At 38.3% G+C, this 18295-nt stretch overlaps 1 protein-coding gene across 5 annotated transcripts in view; it reads right to left on the bottom strand.

Annotated features, from left to right (window-relative positions):
• The window catches only part of RUNX1T1 (RUNX1 partner transcriptional co-repressor 1), a 113904-nt gene that overhangs the window by 5855 nt on the left and 89754 nt on the right, over window positions 1–18295 (bottom strand). For all 5 annotated transcript variants that reach the window (XR_005954859.1, XM_041464389.1, XM_041464385.1 and 2 more), the window contains 2 exons: window positions 13726–13794; window positions 7988–8178 (listed from right to left, as the gene is read on the bottom strand). Coding sequence is in view for 4 of the 5 variants with exons in the window: in XM_041464389.1 (XP_041320323.1) it covers window positions 7988–8178; window positions 13726–13794 (260 nt within the window). In the remaining variant the exon portion in view is untranslated. The remainder of the gene's footprint in view (window positions 1–7987; window positions 8179–13725; window positions 13795–18295) is intronic.

The following is an 18295-nucleotide window of genomic DNA, read 5'->3' as shown; positions in this document are numbered from 1 at the left end:
TTTTTTAATTCATAAAATTGTTCCCATCTTTAAAAACACTTTTAAAAAAAAAGGTGGAATTACCAACACACAGAAACAGATGTTTCTGGTAGTTAAATGTCAGGAATTCAGACTCCTTGTCTGAACCAGGCATCACCTGGTTTTGATTCAGTAGTCATTGTTTCAGGTTCATTTGCTTACACTCTGTCCAGTGCCAGAGACGTAAATTCACCTTTGGAAAAGAATATCTATACTATTTGCAAACACCTTTTCTTTAAACAACCTGTCAGTTACCTGTCAGTAATTTAGATCACCATAAATGGCCATGTACACACATAGATGTATTTATGCGTACCAAAATGACCTGATATTCTTGCATTAGCATTTCATTCTGCTAACAAGAAAGACAACTAAATGTGATGTACCTGGATTCTCCTTCTTTTGCTATACTAAGATTTTCTTATTATAATATTTATTTATTATATATTATATTTATATATTTATATTTTGTATTTTATATGTATCTGTATTTTATTTATTTTATATTCTTTAGTACATATTCTATTTCTATATTACAATATTTCTTTATTTCTTTCCTATTAATGAAAGTTTCATTTTGACAGCTTCACGCTTGCTTGTATTGTGATTAGTAAACATGGTGTAATTCTGCTCCAGTTATACTTGCACAGTTTCCACATATTGCCATGCCTGCTGACCTCCCAGCTATTTGCTTTCAACTAAATTGCCAGCCACGGGTTTGGTCCATATTTCCCTTTATTTCCTTATCTGAAAATAAATGCACATGTACAAACATCCCCATGTAGACTTTTCCAAAAAAACCACCTTCCTCCCACGTGGAATAATGCTGAAGCCAGCCAGCAAATGCCCAGGTGCAGGAATTCCTGCCTTGTGAAGATCTGTTTGCAGCACTGAAGTTCATGCTTTAATTGCATGGGAATTACTAAGAGGGTGTCAAACTTAGTCAAGTATCCATTTAGTTAATATAGGCCAGCATCTGAAGAACCTTCACATGGCTTCCCTTTTTGAGGAGCACTTCTGACTCCAGATGTGACCAGAGCCACCACAGAGTATTTCAGTATCTTACCACATGATCCATATTGATGTCAGGAAACAGTACTTTAATTCTAACAGTATTGGTTCAACTTTCTTATTAAAATAGACATCAGTTAACTATCAGACTGTACAGGACATGAAAAGTGATACATAGGTGCAAGATTTTAATGAAGTGGGGAAGTACCAAGCTGGCTCCTTACATGATTACTTAATATGTCCTACTTTGTTTGGTATATGATTTTGTCTACTGGACATATTATTTCTAATTTAACAGGTCATTACAACTTTAGTGTAATTGTGGGAATAAAACCACATAAAATAGAAGAATTTCAAAATAAATCCTACATCTCACATTTATACAGCAACTTACTGTGTTTAAAAGTTACTACAGTGCAAATTAACATAAAAAACCACACACATCACAGGGAGCTTGTACTGAGACTGCAGCTGGATTTGATGTGCAGAACTCCCTGTCCCACACAGCCCTCACCATTGTGACTATTCCTTGCTCCTTCCCATGTGCAAGTAGTGAAAAAGAGCAGCAAAGATCAGGCTCAGGCACCACAAGCTTTGGAAACAAACGCTTTCTGTTCACAGTGCTGGCTGATAGTCCCACATTCTACCAAAGAAAAGCCAGCTAATAGCCTGTGCTTCCTATGCCCCTGCTGCTCATGTCTTTCCAGCAGATCCAGCTACCACAGACAAAGCTTGACCTAACTATGGGATTGAACACACTCAGGGTATCTTCCTTCCTGAGATGCTCTAGCAGGCACCAGCAAAATGGAACAGCCTCGCTGAGGTGTGTGCACAGCATCTCGGACAACAGATGGCCACTGTGTCATGTTGGTGACGAGATGGCAATCTTCATGCAAGGGTAGAAGGCCACAACTACGGACTGCTTTACAGCTGATTTAAGACTATCTCCTGTCGCCGGCAAGATCCAGCTGGGAGGTTGAGATGATGCACTTCAAATACAGAAAATCAAGCAAGACAAACAGAACTTTGAAAGAACCTGAAGAAAGTCAGCCAGATTAATCAGAAGTCAGACAAACATAAGCTGTGAGAAAAGACTGAATGAACTCAGACTCTTAAATGTGAAATGGTAGCCTAAAAGGAGCAGTAGCTCCTTCACATCACTGCAGCTGTAGCTCCTACACATCACTGCAGTGAATGTGTACATCCATCTCTACATGGACTAGCAGAACTAACAGAATCAAAATTCTGTTAAAAACAGCAGCAAATTGCCTAGAGATGTTGGAGAATCCCCATCATTAAAGCACAGGAAAAGCAGAGGGAATGGTACAGCTAGAGTTGATCATGGATTTTAAAAAGGGAGAAGCCAATCTCTCAAAGCCTCTGCTGGTCTATATATTCTGTCTTTAGGTAGTGATCTACTACACTGCACTTCCAGCTCATGCTCTGTAGAGTTCCAGATATAGCTAAAACTATGAGGAGGACTGGACTGCAGTTTAACTCTGTACTGATTTGCCTGTGAAACAGTGAGGCTATACAAAAAGCTAGATTCTCAGACTATGTAATTCAATTTAACTTCACTACCTCGAAAATGGATTAATTCAATGAAATTGAGCTAAATTACACCAGATGGGAATGTCACTCTGAATTTATGCCACCGATCATATTTCATCCTCCTCTTTCAACTGACAAGGAACATCAGTCTTAGGTCAGAGCCTTATCTTAGGTCAAGCTCTCAATTCTCATGCACTTAAGCTTCCATCTTCAAACACTCCTGTTTGCTCTCATCAAAATTCTTAAAAACAAAAGGTCTCCATTTCTGTGTTCTCCAGTACCAAAACACACTTGTCAGTAATTCTGCCCATCCTGTTGCTTTCATCTCTGAAATATTCAACCAGAATTATTTGCTTTCCTCTGACACTCCAGTTGAGACTTAGTATAGAGCTTGCTTAAATAAATAAAAAAACCCCCCTTTGTTCTGTCATCTTTGAGAAATTCTGGATTTCCCCAGTTTACCATGAAAGGAAGCACGGCTGGTATGAAGAACCCAGATTTTTCCCAGTTCTGCAATGTCCATGACATTCAAAACTCTACCACTGCTAACCACAAGAAAAGGAACATCTAGAAAGCACTGAAACCACAGGGGCATAAATGAGAACTGTATGAGCTGCTGAATAGCAGTGTAAAAATCCAGCAAAGTTGTTTATGAGAATTTTATACAAGAGTCACTAGAAAGGGAAATATATTGGTACTTTGGAAATTCCCACACTGTGTCAAAACAACATTCAAACTTTTAGATGTTTAGATGTTTAGTAAAGTTACACCTACCACGGAACACTCCAGGCTTGCCCAAGCCCCTGTTTATTGAGTGAAATACATGAACTTTCATACAAGTCAGTGACAGTAGCTAAATCCTGCAAACAGAAGTGCGGAGCAGCCCACAGAAGAGCTGTGCAAGCTGGCGAGCCAGGCTTAGCTTAGCAGTCTGGGGCAGTGCCAATGCTCACATCACATCTGGACTGATCCTGTGCAGAACACATGGCTCTGGTGCCTCTGTACTACCCACCACTGCAGGGGATGATGTGCTGCTTTCCAAGAGATGCTCTGCCAAAAAATTAAACATTAGCTGACATAGGTATTAAACTTAATACCAGCCTGAAAACTAGGCTTGCCTGAATCACACCATCTGATGCTCAGAGTCAGGTTTGCTGGCATGGTCCTGGTCTCAATGGATCGGTCAGCAGAGATTGAACCCAGCTGTCTTCAAAATGTCAGGTGTGATATCCACATACAACATGAACTGCTGCAATATAAACAAGCCCTAACATTACACATCTCCTAAAAGCAGTGTTGGACCAGTTACATACTTGTTTTATCTGAGCAGATGTCAGCATCTGCTTTAAGTAGAGAGAACTGAAACATTTGTGTTCCTTCCCTGTCCCCAGCCCCCAACCTACTCAAAACTAAGGGATAATACTGAGTGTCAGATTTTTCAGTGGCATTTTATACCAAACCAGAAAGACAGATGTTTTGATGATCCCACCCCCCCTCCCCTTACAATCTGGGCAGTCAGTGTCTTTGCTAAACTGTTCACCCTCACTATTAAAATTGATTTGCAAAGCAGCACATTGCAGCCAAAGCAAGCACAGCAGTCGTTACAGAGTGGGCTGCTCACACATGTTTCTGTACTTAGCCAAGCCAGCTACTGATGAATGGGTCATTTTTTGTCAAACAACTGTAAGGAACTGGTAAAGAAATAATTCGTGGCTCAGAACAGCCATGCTGACAGGTAGGCTTTGTCCTGGTCCTTTTGCTTTCCAGCAGCAGTCTGCTCAGTCAGCTGGTCCTCAACCAATTTCAATAACAGAAAAGCATGAACATTAGCTGGTCAGTTGCAAGGTCTTATGTTAAGAAACTATGAAAATGTTTAGAAAGTAAACGCACGGACACTGAAGCAGTGGGAGTGCTAGTTAAACCACGCTGAACAACTCTAAGATAAGTAAAGAACAATAGTTCAACAAAGGAGTTCAAGTCAGAATCCGAAATTCTACCAATGCTATGTAATGTGGTCATTCTCAAAACCTTCCAGACCACTTCTTAAAAGTCGAGATGCTTCTGAGTATTACACCTCCCTTATTAGTCTTCTTACTGTCTTGTGCTCTCTTAATTTTGGAATTTTCATTTCATCATCTTAATATGCTCAACTTCACTTTTTTTTTGAAGACAATCTTGCACTCAGAGATCCTACTTTTTCTGGGTTTAAGACAAAGCAAAACAGAATACCGAAAAAACCAAGCAAAACGAGGAAAAAAACCCAACCCAACACAGAAATCAGCAACACCAACAAAAAATATCAAAAATCCAATCTATTTTTCTTTGTGATTTCTCTGAAAGGTCTTGGATTAGGAGGCAGCGTTATAATAATCACAAAACTCCTAAGGCTTGGTACTAGTTATCACTTTGAGAACTGCAGTAGACTGCAATAAAAATCATACCACAAAATTTACTACCAGAACAGCTTCAAGAAGACTCAGCTAGGTCCAAGCTGCATTTTACTGAATAGCAAATCAAGGGAGAAACCTTGCCAATAGACAGGGAGTGGCAATATCAGTTGAAAATTGTATCTGATACATTACAAATCTGGCATCAAATTCTCATCTCCTTTCATAGTTACAACAGCCAAAAGAAATAATGACACCCACTAGAGAAATACAGTCTGTCAGGAACTGCATGGAGGTTATATAGCAGCCTATAGTGAGCTTTCTTGCATGACTTGGAGCAATGTCCCAGCAAGGATAAGGAATGAGGAGAGGTGCTCATCATTCCCCCTGGATCTGCAAGACTTCAGAGGCTGCACTGGAACAGTCTCAGATTTGAAATTGGAAATATTCTAGCTCTAGAAATTTTACTCCAGTGCCTTAAGTGCATAGGAATCTGTGCTGCTGTAAGTGTTCTACTGAAAGCTGTAAACAGAGAATTTATGTAGACTTAGAACCTAGACAAATGAGGAGCAATGTCCACAGAGACATTCAAGAGATAATTAATACCAAAACAAATGTGGCGTTTTATTCCTCAAACCTGAAAAACACAGTCTCATCTCTGAAGAAACACTTTTCAAACGATCTTCTATCCCCAAAGATAGGGGATAGAAGGGAAAGGGAAGGGAAAGTCCAGTCCATTCTTACAGAAGTCACCCTCAAAGGAATCCAAACCAGCCTGAGTTAACAGGTAACTGTGAGAAGCATTGCTCTAAGTGTTTGGAGTTTGTCATAATTAGAAGCTGAAGAGGAACTGCTTATAAATCTAACTCAATAAGCATTGCCACCATCTCCCTTCACAGTTAATCAATCACCTGCAAACACAAACTGTCAAACTTGATTTCTCTCTGATGGCTTACTAAAATTTGTGCCTCAAAACAGCCACCCTGATGACCACAGGGGTGAAAGTTGCAGGATCAGGACACTAGACCTCATTTCTAGGTCCAGGAGGCTTGTAACCTCCCTGAGGACACACGGCCCTGAGAACATCTATAACCTGAACAGACACATTTCATTAGAATGCAATTAAAATAATTATTTGTCCCAAGTCCTGTTCCCAAGAAGTGAAAAACCTTACAATCAGTTCTGCTGCAGAAGAAGTAAAGATGTTGTTACATGGCTTTTTCCAGAGCTTTAACTGCTCAGAAGTTAATCAGAGCACACAAACTCTCTACACATTCCTTTGGATACACAAAGGATATTTACTTGTGGAAAAATGGGCTGTAGGTACTGGCACGTAAGTACTTCCTCTGTCCTGCTCACGCTATATCAGTGCACTAAATAGATTTAATTTGCTGTTTCCTCCAAAGGTATTTACCTTTGTAATTTTGGTTTTAACAATAGGAGTCTCTTGTATATATACACACACAAAATGAAAGCTCTTTAATGATGCTATGTCAGAAAAATGCCCTTACTATGAACAGTGCAAGGAAAATGTCCTTGAGTATCTTAGATACAAAAGTCCAATAAATCGAATTTATGTCTCATTTAATCTACAATGGAACAGCTAGTACTTAAAGGGTACATATACTTCCCCTAGTTCCTTTCTTCCTGAGAAACTTTCAGATGCTGAAAATCAATTCCTTTTGTCTCCTTGTTATTCATCTGCTACACATTAAGAAGAAACTCTGGGCATTCAGTGATCCCACAATGGTCTTTCATCTCCGGAGAAGCCTGTTATGAATTAAAAACTTACGCTCCCTCAAATTACAGATGCATACTGCAGCATGCCACTGACTTATGTGCTGGTGATTCCTGCCAGTGTTCTCAGCATGCTGAAGGTAGCTCATCTGCATCTCTCAACTTAAGTGACTCTTCTACAACACTGCCCATCCAGCCCATGCAAAGTGTTTAGACATGAGCATACACAAATATATGTCCCCGTGTAACAGGGACTGTCACCGACTCTTTTCCCCAACTCCCTGATGTTTAGAAGTTATTTTTAAAAGTGTGCTACAGTCAAGATGTTAATATACAAACTGTAAATACTTTATGAAGGTAATGCTCTTTCATTTCAGTGGTCTTGAGAAATGGAGATTATATACAAATAACTTCCAACTGACAAAATTTCTTTGTCATGTCTGTTTTTAAGGGCAGTTTTAACTTGGGACTCTTTTTTTTTTTTTTAACAAGCATAAAATTTAATTGCTATCTAGACTGATGCAGCACTGGTCAAAAACACACTGCTCTTTCACTCCCAGCTTCCACACAGTCATGGTGTCAGATGTCCTGTACCATAACAATTCAAGGTTTTCACTCTCAGGTTTGAAAGTACATCAAGGCTTAACATATTTATTCTTGTTTACTCTTTGATCTCTCAGTCTATTTTTTCTTCTACCAAATGCTCTTTGCCCATTCCTCAACTCTGAAATATTCCCTGCAGCCAAAGCAATACATTCAAAATAAGGAAACACTTGCAAATTCACATTCACATTCTGTCCTACAGGAGCCACCATCTTTTGCTAATCGTTTCTACATCCAACACTTTTTCCAGACAAGTTTTTAGCTACCTTGCTCTACAATCTCTATCATGAGTAATTTCTTTGTTTGAATTAGATTTCAGTGTCAAATGTTTTCCACTGAGCATCTCTTTATCTATTCAGTATGGTAGTTTGAAGAGTTTTAAAATGAAGCTACTGAAAAGTCAAATTAGAACATTATATGTAACCCTGCGTAGCAGTTAAAAGGCGAGAATAGAGCTCAAGTTCGCTAGCTATTTTGAGCTCAGATTACAACACAGCCAAGGAACTTGGTGTATGCCTGACATACACATCCAGAACAGCTGGATGTGTATGTCAGGCATACACCAGCTGTGCAGAGAGTTAACAGCAGGCTCTGATGCCCTGTGTCACACAGATTGAAGCCAGCCCAGACACACCTTTGGTTTGCAGGCACAGGTGATGCCTGCTCAGCAAGGCCCTTACCTCACTTGAATCCTCCTGCTGGTTGATGACAGCCAAGGCATCCTCTGCCGCCTGGCGCTTGGCTTCAGCAACAGTGCGCTCCATCTTGGCCCTCTCCGAAGTGATCATGTCGTGAGCCTTCCGCTCGGCCTCCGACACCGCCTTCTGCAGCTCGGCCATCGCCTGGCGCTTCACTTCATTGACAGCTTCCTCTGCAAAGCAGGGAGAAAACCGCGTCAGCACAGCACGTCTGCACGCGCCTTCCTGGCACCGACGTGGGAAATGCACCGCTGTTCTTATCGTTACGTTGAGATTACTTTGAATTATAACCACAGTCGTCATTCTGAGTAGGACACAGAGGAACCTGGTTCCTCAAGAATCCTCAAGAAGCACTGAGGTGCTTCTCTTCTTCCCCATCATCAAAGTCTCTACCACTAGTAATGATTCTTGCTATTTTGATTCTCAAGCAGTACTTCTTTAGGTACAGTAATTTCAGATCCCTGGTCCACTTTATTTGCAATCTTTTTGAACAAGGAAAAATTAGTTTTGCAGCACAGCAGATATATGCATATAGTTGACAATTATTATTGAAGACATATTACAGACTTTTTAAAAAATGTATTTTTAAGCTCAGGGACATTAAGACAGGATTTATGATCTTTAACATTTTTTTCCCCATATGTTAAAAAATAAATACATAAAGTTAAAAAAAACCCAAGAGTTTATTTAAAATTTTAAATCACTGGTCTAGTATCTTTTCTTGGACATACTGTTTTATGAGAAAAAAAAATTGTTTATCAACATTCATTTGACCTCCTGATCTGTCCTTCAAATCTGTGTTTGTACTTGAAGACTTGACTTCCTGGCTCTTCTGAGCTCTTGAGCACACCCTGCCCAGCGAGACTTTGGAGCACAATTAACACTGAGCAGGGGCACCCTGCTTCATTAAACTCAAACCTTCATGCTCCTTGTACAACAACTATGGTAGCATGAGTCCTTTCTTTGGTACATACTAGTGTCATATCTTTCATTCCAGAAAACATGGATTGTCTCAAATCAGTTATTTGGCTTTTGATGCAGGAAGAGTACAAAGATTTTACTAATGAACAGTCTTTTAATTGACAACTAAAACAAGTAATTTCTCTTTTTTTTTAATTAACTGCTCTAATTAACAAGGAAACCATCCTCCCCCTGAATTAGTTTATCTAATTTTCATCTTTATTCAAAGCAAAATGACAATGATTAATTGAAAATTTAATAAGCAGTAATTATTAACTTGGCAAACCTAGTACCAATTAACACTCTATTAAAACTAATTATGACATGTTTCATTCAAGTGTTTGCACTTAATTGTTTCATGCACTTAAAACCCACCTTAATTAAATGTTCTGTTTAATTAAAGCCACAGATTTCTATTAAAAATGTTTTACTGGAGATTAAAATCTAAATATTAGAAACGGTGTTATGTGTTTGAGTTTTAGTGTGTGTACTCGTGTGCACGAACATGCAGACATAACTCTGATGTACAGATACTCAGTCACTCTCCTGAGTTACATCTGATAGCTCTGCACATGCTATTTAAAAAATAATGTCTATTTGAAGTCTCCATTTTCAGTTATTAAGCAAATTACAATAAAGTCTTAACTTTAGGCCTTGTACTGACTAAAACTGAACTAAAATGAAAGACGAGCTCTATTGAGGAGCATGTGCACATGTTACATATGTGCATATCTGCAAGAGATGTTTCAGCTGAAGTTTTCAAGGGGGTGGGGAGGGATTTAGAGATAAAACTTATGCCTTTATTTTTATGAGGCTGAAAATATGCCCTTATATTACTCTACCATAAATGTTGTTTAGGGAAAGCCTCAGGAGAGGAAAAAATCATACCCTTCAACCATACAGCCAAGGCTTAATTTCCTTTGAATATTCAAGGTGAATTAAAATTCTATCTAAGTGGCAATACAGGACAATAATTTTTGCTTACGATCAAAGCTACAGCTAGTCTAATTGTATATGCAAATCAGGCAATTTATATTTAAATTATGCATTCCTATTCTAGTCCCACAGGCACACGGAGATCAGCAAAGGGAATTGGTAGGACATTTGCAAGGTGCTTGAATATTTATTACCAACTGTAACCATTCACTGATCATGAGAAAAGAAATATACACAGGCAAACATACAGATGCAATTTTATTACCATTTTCAGAAAAATGAGGCAACTTAAATACAGGCGTTTCATGTCTATGAACTGCAGTTACTGACAAAGTGGATTTCGTTAAGAAACTCTGCGTTCTTGCTGATATTTGCTACTAATATAAATGATCTTTGAATGACATGATGCACTTTTGTTACATTATATAAATTTAGTTTTACAGTTAGTTGTTTGTACTGGTTAGAAATGCCAGTTTCTTTAATAAACAGAAGCAAAATGCTCCAACATTTTTACATGGACTTTTAATCGCAGTTTTTCATCCCAGATAATCTACTTCTTTTCAGTCCAAATATAGAAATTGAAAATTATATTGTATCACCTATATTGGGTAAATTTTTTTCAACACTTCTTGCATGCTCTTGCATGAAGATGCCTGAAAGTGCTTATGAGGCCATATGCCTGACTGATATTTTTTGACTGGCTTAAACTATGGATTGGATTTTAATATTTCCATTAACATTGATAACAGAATTTGTATTGTTCTATATTAAGTGTGAAAATAAATAAGTTAAAATATGTCAGGTCACAATGCACCATCATTATTTCAATATATTACAAACTCATGAACACATAAATAACTAGACAAAATTTTGTATCATTGATCTTCTTCACAGCTTCCCAAACTAAATAATACTGATATTTTATAGGCATGGAATATTTATAGGCATAGATATTTTATAGGCAAGCTTCATAGTTTAAGATATGTTTGTGATATGGGTGACGGTGAAGGAGATTTTTATTTGCCTTGACAATGCTGAACTATGAAGACCAAGAAAGACCAGCACCCTTCCTTTCCCTGTGCTTCCAGAGAAAGGAAGAGTGATTAGATTCCAGTATCAGAGGGCAGAAATCTGCAAGTTTTTAAAACCTAGTATCTAAGATGTGTGTACCTGCATCCTCTGTCTTCCCAGCAATGCTAAGCATTCTCGGCACAAATTCACTGTCATTTTAGGAATGCAACTGAAATCCTCCTTCCCTTTGAGCAGCATTAACACACAAGAGAAGCTCCAGGAAGCAAACAGCTTGTGTGGAATAGGCACTACTCAGCATGGTCTGAAGTCCTTGGAGCAGACTTAAGAAAGGTACTTATTTTTCACCCAAAATGATGGTGACCTCCCTCACCTCATTGACACATTTGTCCACATGATGAGAAAAGAAAGGTGGTGGGCAGATGTGCAGTCCTGTGCCACCACAACATTTTGGATCATCTCGCTCTCAGGCTGACCCTGGCAAGGGTGGCCATTGGCAGTTGGTGACAAAGAGTTATCTCAGCATTATATCCCAAAATGCATCATCTGTCTCAGGACTATCTCTGTACAATGTGCAGGACCCTTCCTGCCTTTGTAGAGACAAAGGATGGTCATTTCACTCCTCTTCTGTAACTCCAGAGCTTTCAGCTGGACTGCCATGGGCATTGGGCCTGGCTAAGTGACAGTTTCTACAAGACACAGAAGAAGCTATTGCAGCAGCCCACAACGGGCCTGCGACCCTCTCTGTGTTTAATAAAGGGAAGTTTGTACTCCCAGAGAGAAAGTCATCCAACCTGTGATCTGACTGATCCTCATTACCTGTTTCCCTCCCTCTTGACTACTGAGGAACACCAAGAACTTGTCTTGAACACTTCATCCATAAGTGTTGACACAAGAAGAGATCCACACTGAACCAAAAGAAATAACCTGTGAGGGATTTGTAGTCCTCTAGACTGGGAATTGCTGCCCACCCAGGAAACCATGGAGCATCTCAAATGGCATCAGAGGCCTATTCTCAGAGAGCTGAATTGCACCTTTACTGCCTTCATCATGAAACTGTGGACACCTCCAGTTTCAGACCACCCTCCTAAAAATGCAGGACCATGGTTTATGAAAGCAGTATGCTTTCTAATGTTTGACTAGACTTAGTAACAGATACAGGTATGCATCCTGCAGAGTCACACTTCTTTTATTCTCCAACTCACAGGCACAATCACTTGATTTAAACCCACATCAGCCTGAAAATAAGAGACTGGAAACAGGACCAAAGGAAAAACTTTGTTTCAAAGGAACAGATGACATAGATGTTCACAAGATGACATCACAGGTCCTGTACACTACCATTCGTGAATACATGCAGTGTGAATGCACATCCAACTTCATAACTCAAGCCAAAAGCTTCAACTAACTTGTGTTAATTATGAAGAAAATTTTTTCTTTTATTGTATTGAATCCATAAGTCATAAATAGTCTGATGCCAAATGACATCAAACCCTAGATTTTGCAAGAGGACTGAAGTTTTTGAAATTTAACAAAATAATGCTCCTCATAGTGAAATTTCCTGGGATTGCATATATTTTTGTATTTTTCACTTAAAATGTTAACATAAATATGGCAATATGAAAATATTCTTGGGCACTGAGATACAAAGGCTACACTTTCCTTGGACAAAACCAAAAACATGTACACAGTTTTGTTATTTTTCACAGAAAATGCAATAGTTCTAGAAACATTAACATATTGAAAAATGTAGACCTTACACGATAAACCCACATTACACACAAAACACAACTCCTTGTCTGATGCAACAAGATAACAGCATAACATTTTTACCTGTATGCTGTGTATCTAGTTTAAAATACACTGGAAAGCAGCAAGCATTTACAGGAGGTTTGATCAGAAAGCATCAACACTGCTGCATATTTGCCATTTAATCATTAACTGCTGCTCAGACAGCTGCTGCAGACTTCATGGTTATACAGGTGTTCAAAAGCAGGGGGGTGTGTTTGGGTGTATAAATAGCTCCTCAGCTATCTCGAAGGAGTTCAAGAGCTGCCTCCAGGCCCCTCTGAAAACAAGGAAGCTCTGATGTCAGTGTCAGAAGAGCAAAGGTTTAGCTCCAGCACCAGAGTGGGATCCTTGCCAGGAAACTCCTGTGCTCAGGCAAAGTTTCAGTGTTAAGAAAACTTTGCACAACCACAGCGTCTGCCCAGGGTGCTTTCCAGGCACAGGCAGATGCTGTCAGTGCCCTGCAAACAGCCAGAGCAGCTGCAGAGATGTGAACTTGCTGACTTCATTGCACACTCTGCAGGTTTATGAGCACAGGCTTCACTGGGGGCTGACAGGCACAAAATCTTTTTTAAATTAAGAATGGTTACTTTGCATAGTTGAAGTCTTTTTTTTAACAGGTGTACTTGGGTTTTTTTCCCCTCCTTTGGGAATTCTTACTTTAACTAGGTAAGAACCCTGAAGCTAAAAAAACCACCCACACTAACCTCTTTTTTTAAAAATTGCTAACAGACAAACTTTTAACATATCAAGTTTCAGCCTGAAACCATTAGAAGCCCTGAAAATAGGGGTCCATATTGGAAGTACTGATATTCCCCTAACTATAGCAGCAGATGCTTCTATTATAAAATTATTTAATGTCCCGATCAGTTCCAGTTTAAGATTATTAAACACAATTTCTTGTTACTAGTAAGCCCTTCCCCCGCCTCCCAGTTCCTCACATCAGTGCATTAACAACTGCACACAGCTGCCAGACAACTAAGCTGGTGTTTTTAAACATTTCTTACCAGCTTTCTTCCAGATCTCCTCTGGCACGTATCCAGACGCAGGCCTGTGAAGGAATTCCCGATGAGATTCTGCAGGAGGAGGGGGTGAACAGGGAAAAAGAAAGAGCATCATAAGCAATGCTGGCTTGTTGAGAACAGGGCCTAGAGAAAAATACCTTTTCTCTTTAATTATAGCTCAGACAAAGAAATCAAGTGAAGCTTTTCCCTCCACAAAACAAAACGGATGCCATGGTCGTAGCTCATGAATGTCACATAGATCAGATCAATTCTTATGATTTGAATGCCTCATCTTAAGCCAAGTTAAGACTTCATTTTATTTTTATTTTACAGTGCTTTGAGTCGACTCTGTATGACAGTATCCACACTTTTAAGGGAGGCTTTGCAAGACAAACTGAGGGAGTGACATGCTTTGTCCTTTCTCACTGTATTTATGAAAAGGAAAAAGAAAGGGCAACAGTACAGGTCTGGTACTTCTGCTCTGTGCAAAATAATGAGTACTTATGAGAACAGATAAAAGTCAAGATGTCATTCCAGAGATCAAATAAGTTGTCCACAAAAAAGCAAAGGGGTGTTTCTCTAAGTTCAGAGCTATGCTTTCCTATATCTGAGCCCATGTTGGCAATTGTAGCTGCAAGAGTTTGAAAAACAGAACCTTTAACTTTAGGTTAATGCCCTAAATAAAGGCTGCCGAACAACCTCACTGGAGCTGAAGCTCGTAATTCACCCATATATTTCAATCACATTTTGACAGCTCTTTCCCCTTCTCCTCTTTTTTTAAGGTTTAACCTTTAGGCCTAAGAGTTTTGAAATCAGCAAGATCCCTTCCACAGGGAATTCAAAGACCTTAGATCAGACGATACAAAATGAAAATTCACTTTGGCCTGAAATTTAGCATATAGATCCTCAGCAGATGAAATTGAAATTGCTCCTTTCAAATATAATTTAAAAACTGATTAACTATTATTCAAAGTAAAAGAGGATGAAATGAAAAAACTACAACCAAACACATAAAACTAAGTTCACTGCCATGATTACTATTGCCTGTGTGTCAGAAATCAATTGCCTTAAGAAAATAACTTGATTTGTTACATTACAGACAGGTTTGAATGTTTTTGGAGAAACAAATACCTGAAATCAAATACCTGTTTGATGTCTGGGATTGAAATATAACAAGAGTATACCTGCCATTCTTTGAATACTAATTATGACTAAATGTATTCATTTTTGTACCTTAGGAGCTTTTATTCACTTATTTATTCCCTAACTTGGTCAAAAAGCAGTATTTTTAAGAAAAAGTGATACATCAGGTTTTGCAAATAATTTCTTACACCACTACATGTATCCATACAGTACTGTTTATATACAGTAGCCCACATAAACTTAAATGCTTTTAAAAGATGGCAATATTGCAGGCAGCTAATAAAGGTGGAAATGACAGGAGCTTTTTCAACAGAGAGTAGGGAATCCCTGTGCACTGTTTCACAGATGCAGTTTCTAGCACGAAAATCTGCAGACAGTGACTGGGAGTACATCTTCCCATCTGAAAGGCAGCTGAGCGGATTTACCCAGCTCTTCTGTTTGTCACTGAAGTATGGGACAACAATTTAAAATAGATTTTTGTCGGCAGACTTTCACACCTCTCAAGCATAAAATAGGACTCTGTGTGTGTGTGTGTGTGTGTGTGTGTGTGTGTGTAGATTTTGCAAAACAGCTATTTATATTGGTTTAATCAACTTGATAGACGTTTTCAGACCTGATACCAAAAATGGGAAAATTCTCAGTATGGCTTGGCTTACATGATTCTGGAGATGACGAATAGCCTTGTGTACAGTTTTCACCCCTTAAAAGCTTTTAGACTTACAGGCACAGTGCCAGTTCTGTTAGGGGGATAGAGGCAACAGCAGAAAATATTGTTTGAAGGCTCAAAAAAAAGAAAGGCAAAAAATTAAATCACTCTTATTTGCTCTTCATGGAATACCTGCAGGAACAGACCCAACCAGGCTCCAAATGTGGCAAAACAAGGGGTTTGTTGCATTCATGCCTTTACTTTGTATTGAGTTTTCCTGCCTGCTCTTTAAGGTACCATCCAATGCAAGGGAAACAACCTTGATTTAAGTCTATGGCTCTTAGTTTTGGGGAAAAAAAAGAAAGAAAGAAAAAAAGACAGTGAGATGTGGAACTGATTTTTTGGTACACATGACTTTCCAAAAATGGAATTCAATGACATAAATGACCAGATTGCCAGATAATTGTTAAAATTTCCAAAACATAAACATCAATCAAGCTCTTATTCCAACCACAAATTATTTACATGAGGAATGAGATCCTCTGCAAGAAGACTTAAATCAAGAGCTTATGAGAGACTTTCCCATAGTTTGGAATGGTGCACAAAAAAGACAAGAAGCACTTATGAAGATAATAAAAACCATATTTTCCAAGCCAGAAAAATTTTAGTAACATGGCTATTGTTTAGTCAGTGGTGATGAGTCTGTGAAAACAATCTTCTTTCTAAGGCTAAACTACAGGAAATGACCAGAGGATATAAATCTTACATATTAGTGTTTTTAAGGTAAGGAGTCCTTTAGTTTAAGAGTCATAAAAATTGCTCATTAAAACTGAAGCACAAAAGATCTTAACTTGAACATCTAGCAATCTCAAACCAAGATTAACACAACTGAGTGAAGGCCCTAAAATACTAAATTTAAAAGCAACTGCAAAAAGCCATAATGAGGACAACACATAATATTAAATAACTAACTGCAGCACCTAGAAGTCGAAGTAAATGTTGCCTAGAAAAAAACAGAATGAAATCAGACAACAATAAGAATAATCTGAAGTGATAAAGCAGATCATTCAGAAAAGGATCGGAAAAGGCTTTACATGTCAGACATTATAACAAAGGTTTGTTAATGGAGAAAATACAAAAATATTATGCAGAACAACAGTATGTACACTACTGAATTTACTTAAAATTTATGGCAAGGCGTGAAAGCATGTGTTGGTAATTAGTCCAGTTCCAACTGAACCAAAGGAAAAAGAAGAACAAGAAAAATAAAAAGCATATCTATATGAGAATAGTCTGTACTTGTCTGTAAGTGCTTAAATGAGGTAAAAACAAAAGAGACTTTTGATATCAAAAATGGTATTGGAATTTTCTATTGCAATGTGAAATAAACTTGTGAAATAGTAAAAAAGTTGCTGGAGTGGGAAAAGAATACACTTGAAGAAAACAAAAAAAATTGCATTGGTTTCAGCTCTCACATTCAACTAAAAAATTTTGGTGGCTTTAAGATAAAGAGAAAAGGTGCTGAAAGAGAGTGACGTGGAGGGATGTGGAGAATTGTGAAAGCAGCCATAAATATGGATCTGAGAAGTGAAACTGAGATGAAACACTAGGACCAAATAATTTATATGAACTCTTATATGATCATAAGGCTCAAGTCCAAGAAAACAGAATAGAAAGACTTAGAAGGAAAAGAAATGTTCAGTAATCTCAAAGAGTCTAATTCACATTTGGAAAGAAGGACAGAAGATAAGCTGGCAAAACAAAAGAATTGAGGTTTTTATCACTGGACACTGACATGCAAGTGTATAACACAAAGTATTAAGAAATGGAGATGAACAGCTGATGTTTTGATGATCTTTTAGAATTTACTGCATTCATGAAAAAAAAAAAATACTGACAGTGATAATAATACCCTGCATGCTGTACTGAATATTGAGGCTCAAAAATAATAAAAGCTACATATAAGCAGCCCTGAACAAATTAAATATATATGCCTTTTTGTGTATTTATGTGGTTTCCATATTTCATATGCAAGTTCCGCTTCATTCTATCCTATAATAAATGCAACATCATTAGTGGGACACAGAAAACAAACAAAAAAAATTCTCAGAGCAACAAATATAAAATATTCACTGCTTTGTTTGTAGGAGTCAAGTTCAAAAATGTGCCAGTTCCACATAATGAAAAACAGAAATAGAGATCTGAAGGTGGGTATTACTGAATGAGACTACCTTGCAAACCTGGTTGGGGGGCAAGTGTTCCCATTATTTTTAAATATATCTTTGCCCTTCTTTGCCCTCTAATACATTTTCGTGGCTATTGCAACACCTCTTGGAAGTGTGTTAAAAATATAGTTGTTGTGTTCTCATTATAAAAGAAAAAGAAAAGAAAAGCCCCATAGGTACTGTATTACTGAATCATCCTCAAGCAGAGGCCACTGAGCACTGAGAACACACACATGCAATGTTTCTGCAGTTGGAGCCCTACCTAACAGCATGCAGTGCACTAAGCCACAATCTAGCCCAAGCCTCCCATGCAGAGAGTGGATTAAGAGAAATACTTAATGTCATCAGTGACCAGTATCAGAGAGGCTTTACATTCTAGAATTGCAAGTTATGAATGTTACTGTGGTAGTCACAGCATTACGGTTTGCTCATGTTGAGAATATCATGCATATCACAGCACTGCTGATTATCTGCAAATGGCAAAGGAACAGGTTTATCATCACAGCATGAATGTGTTGGCAGGAATGCTCTGGCTAACACTGAAAACATGATGGTGAAC

This window comes from Pyrgilauda ruficollis, unplaced genomic scaffold, assembly GCF_017590135.1.
Source record: "Pyrgilauda ruficollis isolate IOZ18807 unplaced genomic scaffold, ASM1759013v1 scaffold18, whole genome shotgun sequence".
Taxonomy (NCBI): Eukaryota; Metazoa; Chordata; class Aves; order Passeriformes; family Passeridae; genus Pyrgilauda; species Pyrgilauda ruficollis.
This window is presented reverse-complemented; position numbering and strand designations above follow the sequence as displayed.